At 34.8% G+C, this 7427-nt stretch overlaps 1 protein-coding gene across 1 annotated transcript; it reads left to right on the top strand.

The window, feature by feature from the left end:
• Nucleotides 1-6548, top strand: LOC114387934 (eukaryotic translation initiation factor 2 subunit gamma-like). Its single transcript, XM_028348217.1, has 9 exons — nucleotides 1-168; nucleotides 1893-2061; nucleotides 2364-2425; nucleotides 2985-3097; nucleotides 3177-3279; nucleotides 4272-4499; nucleotides 4596-4814; nucleotides 5234-5494; nucleotides 5740-6548. Exons 2-9 carry the CDS (start codon nucleotides 1956-1958, stop codon nucleotides 6046-6048), a joined length of 1401 nt encoding a protein of 466 aa, XP_028204018.1. The 5' UTR covers nucleotides 1-168; nucleotides 1893-1955; the 3' UTR covers nucleotides 6049-6548.
• Nucleotides 6549-7427: the final 879 nt, after the last annotated feature.

Genomic DNA, 7427 nt, shown 5'->3' on the forward strand with positions numbered 1-7427 from the left:
ATCACTCTCAAACCATAAATTCCAAGTAGACGCAGCGAATCACGTTTTGTTCGAGCTTCCTCCATTCTCAATTTTCAGAATCGATTTCGAAGAGCTGCTTCGTCTTTGCTCCACCAAAATTCTTCACCGTTGTAGTTGTACTCAGCCACTCGGAGACACCGCTAATCGGTAATAATCCTTATTTTGTTTTTAATTTTAAATTTTTGTAATTTTCTCTGTCATTTTGCATCGAACACTTTTTTCTTAATATGTTTATCTTGTGTATTGGTATTTGAGTCAAGATGAGTGCTCTAAGAGTATTGTTCTACTGTTAGGGCAAAGTATGCCTCCGATTTGGGGTTTAGAATCTCTATGAAGAAGCGTTGGTGACGTCGATATTATTGATTATGCAATATGTCTTTAATATTGTAGGTTTATAACCCAAAGATAAGAAAAATCCTTGATAATGCAATTATAATCCCAATCTAATATAAAACTTTAGATAAATATAAAGTCCCTGTAGCATTCTTTTCCATTTTGCGCTACCTACATTGACAGTGGTAGAATTTGCTCTATGCATTTCGTTACTATATCAACGATTGCCGCTTTTTATAATTTAATTTTTGAGGTCTAGCACTCTTGCTTGGCCATTTTATGTCATCTCTGTTTCTAATTTTCACTTTCTAGTTGTCTTGAGCTGCTTTTTTCCTCTCTACCCTCTTTTGTTATTTCAAACGTTTTTTCAAATAAGAAAAACAGCACTCGTATCAAGCAATGAAGCCAGTGTCTAAAATATAAAAATAAAGTTGTTGGGCTCAAACAGATCGGGCCCAACAATACTAAACAGACCAAAGATAAAGAAAGACATCTAAAACCCTAAGTGCAGTAAGCTAGTGCCGCTCAAACAGAAAGGATCGCGGAGAAAGAAGGATTGGAAGTTCAGAGAGAAAGAAACTAGGAAGAATCGCAGAGAAAAAGGAGTGCAACAGTGACAAAGAAGAACCGTAATCAAGTCTCCTATATTCATGACACCTGGGTGGGTCATTTCAATAAAAAAAACTGTACTCACTGACTCGGCACTGAGCTCACGAGTCTGAACGAGTCCGCACGAGTATTATTATTATTAATATATTTTTCTTTCCCTAGTATGTGCAACCCCCAATGTTAGGACTTTTTAATTTATAGCTCTTCTCAATTTCATCTACATTGCCTTTAGTGGATGGGAGTTAGAATAGGTAAGATGAAGGCTATGATGATATCTTCTGTTGTGAAACTAAATAAATAATGTGGTAGAATTGGAGCACCTTGTTAGATGTTGTTTGAGAGAATGATTTTGTCAAAAGTTTAAAATAGTTATCAATTATGTTGTTTCTCAATGTGTTAATTGCTGTTGGGAATTGTAATTATGAAATGGGAGAATGGAGGAGAACTATATTGACTCCTGTTTATTTTGAAAAGACTTCAATTTTGTTTGGTAAATTCATCTTTACTTTCACTCTCGGGCTTAAGTTTTTAAATCAGCAACCTACCATTGTTTCCTTTGCAAAAATTTTGTATGTAGAAAAGCTATTTTGCTATGCTTTTAGGGCGTAACTTCCTGAACTGAAAGATGAAGAATCTATTGATAAATGTCACAAATCTTATGGGGTTTCCGTGCACCTCTTTCTTAAATTAAAATTATACAAAAAATGTTGAACAATAACATTTTATACTTTCTTGAAAGATTTCATTTTTTAATTTGTAGAGAAAATAATGAAACTGTGTGGAGCATACATATTTTACCTGATCAGGGGTCATGGTAGGATAAGACAACAGAGAATTATATTCTGTCTAATATGTTTATATACATAATAAAGAAAAGAAATTGTAGATTCTGATGCAAGTTTTTCTTGTCCTGTGATATGTACATGCAGATAGTTTAGTTGGCAAGTCATAAATTAGTTTCATCTCTTAAGATTTCATTGGAAGCAGTCAAAATGTCACGGAAGGGTTTGATGGAACAAGACCTGAGTAAGTTGGATGTGACAAAGTTGCATCCACTTTCTCCAGAAGTCATATCTCGGCAGGCTACTATTAATATTGGTAATATTTTCTCTCACATTTTATGATTTAGTTTTAGTATTTAGAATACACTGATAGTTTAAAAGTTTTTATATTATTATCCAGATATATATTGCCATGTATGGTAAGACTGTTGTTTTTTGTAAAAAATATTTTAAAAGTCATACATAGGGTGATTTCTAATTGGTTGACAGTGTAAAAACACTGATGATGCATGAAAATTAAACTCTAGAACTTAAATAATTCTCTCATTAAAAATATTGTGTTTGCTTCTTTTCCATTTGTGATTGTTGATGCTGATGTAATGAATTGCATCCTGACAGGCACTATAGGTCATGTGGCACATGGCAAGTCGACAGTTGTGAAAGCAATATCAGGAGTCCAGGTATTCCTTTGTCTTTTTCTCTTCTGTTCGGGAGTAGGGATGAGGGTGTTAGTGTGTAGCTATATATTGGATATATGTAATCCCTTGAACATGGGGTTCTGGAATTTTGTTTTTACCAGGAACATATTTAAATATAGATTATTGATGTGATTTATTTAATATGAAAAGAAAGTATTTACTCAATATCTTAACTCTTAAGGTTATTGCTATATATATATATATATATATATGTGCAGCTTGTGGCTAGTGGGTTTGTTTCAATATGTATATATCAATATATGTATACATGTATATTTTAGTTTGTCATGGATAAATTGTATATCTATATTGGGGACTTAGGTTCTCTTGATTAACTCTGGTTGATTGAAGCCTTCTTCTGAGAAGAGGTCATCTTTTCCTAGAGGCTACATAGTAGTTTGACAACATTAGATTTTTTCATCTTCATTTTGAAAAAAAGGATTACACGTAAGCATGCCATATATTATTCTTCATACACATTCTCCGTTAGCCTTGGATATTTAAACTGTTGACCTCTGTTGTTTTCATGAATGTTGTGCAGACTGTGCGTTTCAAAAATGAGTTGGAGCGTAACATTACAATCAAGCTTGGCTATGCTAATGCAAAAATATACAAGTGTGAAGATGAACGGTGTCCAAGGCCTATGTGCTACAAGTGGGTATTTATTTTACATTTGCCATTATGATATCAGATTATCTTAACTTTTGGTGAGGTGATCAATTTTTTTCTACAGGGCTTATGGAAGTGGAAAGGAAGATAGTCCTATGTGTGATGTGCCAGGATTTGAAAACAGCAAGATGAAATTGCTGAGACATGTTTCATTTGTGGATTGTCCGGTAAAGTCCTGAACTTACATTTGTTATTTAGGGTTGTTTTATGCATAATTTCGTTATAGATAATATGGATATGCCTGCACATTTGGTTATATATATTGAGACATGTTTACTTTTATACATTATCTTTCCTTGGCATCTTCTCTCTCGATTCCTTAAATGGCAGTAAGATATGGATATTGTGTGCATACATGCATGATGTATGTATGAACACAGATACATAGTAAAAAATCTGTAGGTGCTTACTAATAGATGTATACCTCCTCAGCAATGTTACTCATTACTGTCTGTAGTTACACTTGCAATGCTATAGAAGTGGTAGTAGACTAGTATATATTCAATGGTTTAGAGTAAGAAAAATCTGATGCTCTAGGAGTATGATAGGTACTGGTTCATAATATTGAAGAAAAATTGTGTTCATTGAAGAGAGATGGATGTGGTCTTTCAAGAAAGAACAATATGAAACAATTGTATATGAGGAGATATTGGTATGACTCATATCAAGGAAAAATGGCAGAAAATTAGTTGAAGTGGTTGGTTATAGACAAATAGAAAGTCACTGGAAATACTGGTGAGGAGGGTAGACCTTATTGCATGCTTTTTAGCTCTGCAAAGAGAAAGTCATTGGAAGGGGGTAGAGGGAGACCAATTACATTGGAAGAAATTATCAATCCTTACTAAATTCCTCTTCAAAACTAAAGATAATCTTCCTCTCTCTTATTTATAGACTATCACCTTGCACACTCTAACTAGCTCACTGACTAACTATTCCAACTAACCAAAGTGGCTAACCTAACAGAGCACCTAAGATTTTTTAATAAATATTTTTGCTTTTACTGTTTTACATATGGTGTGGGATTTCCATATTTCTATGGGTATCCTTTTTATTAGCCAAATAATTACAGGTCTTCAATCAAATGCTAAATCATTGAACATATATTTTTTTTGTTTTGACATCTGTGTGATATTTGTTTTTACTTTTCCAATTTCTGCAGGGACATGATATTCTTATGGCTACAATGCTTAATGGAGCAGCAATCATGGATGGAGCTTTGCTACTCATTGCTGCCAATGAAAGCTGCCCACAACCACAAACCTCTGAGCATTTAGCTGCTGTGGAAATTATGCGTCTACAGCACATAATAATTCTTCAGAACAAGGTAGACTTGATTCAAGAAAATGTGGCTATCAATCAGCATGAGGCAATTTCAAAGTTTATACAAGTAAGTTTTTTTTATAAAGAGATTTCTTTTACACAAGTGAATTCCTTTTCAATAACTTACATGATAATTCTCCCCCCTTTTTTTGTGACTTACCAGGGAACTGTTGCTGATGGTGCACCAGTAGTACCTATTTCAGCACAGTTGAAGTATAATATTGATGTTGTGTGTGAGTATATTGTGAAGAAGATCCCAATCCCTGAAAGGAACTTTGTTTCTCCTCCTAATATGATCGTTATTCGGTCATTTGATGTCAATAAACCTGGTTATGAGGTTGATGAAATAAAAGGAGGTGTAGCTGGTGGGAGCATTTTGAGGGTAGGTCTTTTCGTCAATTTCCCATGTATCATGCTTGATTTGCACTGACGTCACTCACAGATATTAATATCCCCAATAATGTATGGAATGCATAATTTTTAAAATGTTTAATCCATGCTACAATTTCAAAGTGCTTTTACAAGTAATGACAAGTTGTCCACTATAAATATGGATGCTCCATGAATGAGAAACAAGCGCCCTATTAATTTGTTGCATTGCATTGTCTTTTTTGTTTGGAATCTTTTTATGGTTGCAATTTTCCAAAATACGTTGAAAGACTGCCATTTTATTTCCAAACCAAAATAAAGGAATGCAATTGTGTGGTGCTTTTGCACAACCAATTGAATTTGTTATTATGAACTTTCAAGTGGTTTAAAGACCACAGACATCAGACTCATCTGACAATTTGTTCTTTGAAGGGTGTTTTGAAGGTCAATCAATTCATTGAAGTTCGTCCTGGGATTGTTGTTAAAGATGAGAGTGGAAATATCAGATGCACGCCCATATACTCAAGAATAGTTTCATTGTATGCTGAACAAAATGAGCTTCAATTTGCTGTTCCTGGAGGCCTAATTGGTGTTGGGACAACAATGGATCCCACTTTGACACGTGCTGATAGGTTGGTAGGTCAAGTTTTGGGAGAGGTTGGATCACTACCTGAGGTTTTTGTTGAACTTGAGGTAGGTGGCTATGCCTAATTATCCATTTATGCCTCCTGCCATGAATGAGGATAATGATCCTTATAAAATATCTTCATTCATCTCTTTTGCTTGCCAATCTGGTGGGATTGGGTCAGTGGTCAAGATGTGGACTTCTCTAAACTCTATTTTGTCACATCTCATGAACCATGAGACTCAATTCTGCATTTCCCCTTTTGTGGTTGAAATTCTTTATTTACAGATGAACTCTGCATTTGGTCTTGCAGGTAAACTTTTTCCTGCTTCGGCGGCTCCTTGGTGTCCGAACAAAAGGGTCTGAGAGACAGGGAAAGGTATCCAAGCTGGCTAAAGGAGAGATGTTAATGTTGAACATTGGATCAATGTCGACGGGGGCTAGAGTAGTTGCTGTGAAGAATGACTTGGCGAAGTTGCAACTCACTTCCCCTGTGTGCACTAGCAAGGGCGAGAAGATTGCACTTAGTCGTCGTGTTGAGAAGCATTGGCGTCTTATTGGGTGGGGACAAATCCAAGCTGGAATCACTCTTGATGTCCCTCCCGCCCCCCAACTGAGTTGAACACTGATAAGAGACAGATCACAAGAAACACCAGCAGCTATAAAAACCTGAGACGAATTTAGATGTGGGAAGGGAGACAAGTGTTGGGAACCATTTTTGTGAGGTGGAGAAGAAAACGTTTTGATTGTCGTCTATTTTTGTTTTCACATCGTTATTGGTTTATTTTCCCCACTGTACCTATTATTGAAGCTGTATCCTATACTCTGATTGAGTTCAGGCTGGGAGCGAGAATCTCAGCCAGTACTTGTTTCATTCCATGGCATCTTTACCGATATTCAAAAATTGGTTCGCCATTTGATACCGTGAAGCATTTCATTATGAAACTACATAATATCCAAGCAATGGTTGAAAATACTAGACTCTGGTAAGCACATTTCCTGTAATTGATTGTACTTATTATGTGGGGTATGGAGTTCTGAAGGTAATTTCTGGGCACCTTAATTAGAAGGCAAAATTGTAAAATTGGTTCCTCACTTTATCTTCAATTACGTATTTGGTCCTCTTATAATTTAATTTACAAATTTGGTTCCTCAGTTTTATAAATTCCTGTAAAATTGGTCCTGGAAGTTCGATTTGAATGTTGATCGTTAATCTCAGATGTTGATTGTCATGTGTTAATGTTTGAGTGGTTTTCTGTAAAAGCTTCATTTTTTGTAGGTAAAATTGCATTTTTGGTTTTACAGTTTTACTCCAATTTTGATTTTGGTTTCTTTATAATTTAATTCACACATTTAGTCCTTCAGTTTTATTAATCACTTTATAAATTGTTCATGCAAAATTGGTCTTTTAAATGGTTTAGTCAAGGGTGCTAGAGACATAGTATGTTTTGATAAATCTCGCATTTTTTTTTTCATCGCAAGTTTTTCATTCACTTGGAACCTAGTGAAAAATCACTTTTTGTTTCTCTTCCACTTCCAGGTTGTTTAACTTGGGAAAGTGGTGCATAAATCTTAAACTGAGTCTGAAATTTTTAGATCTCTTAATTTAACAGGTTTTGTAATAACCTCCTAGATCTCTTATTTTAATAGGTTTTGTAATAACCTCCTATTTTTTTTCTTTTTTTCTCCCTCATGCTGTATTATGTGTATACGACTACTTAAGAGATTTATGTATGACAATGATATTTTTGTTTGAAATTTGAAATACAACTTCTCCAGTAATAAAATTTGGTTGAATATAATCAAAATTGGAGTAAAACTGGGGGACCAACAAGTACAATTTTACTTACAAAAAATGAAGTCTTTATAGGGAATCACTTAGACATTGACATGTGACAGTCACACGTGGCATTGACACATGACAGTCAATGTCTGAGGTTAACGGTTAACGCCTAAATCGGGTTTCCAAGATCAATTTTGGAGGAATTTATAAAACTAGAA

This window comes from Glycine soja, chromosome 15 (genome assembly GCF_004193775.1).
Source record: "Glycine soja cultivar W05 chromosome 15, ASM419377v2, whole genome shotgun sequence".
Lineage (NCBI taxonomy): Eukaryota > Viridiplantae > Streptophyta > Magnoliopsida > Fabales > Fabaceae > Glycine > Glycine soja.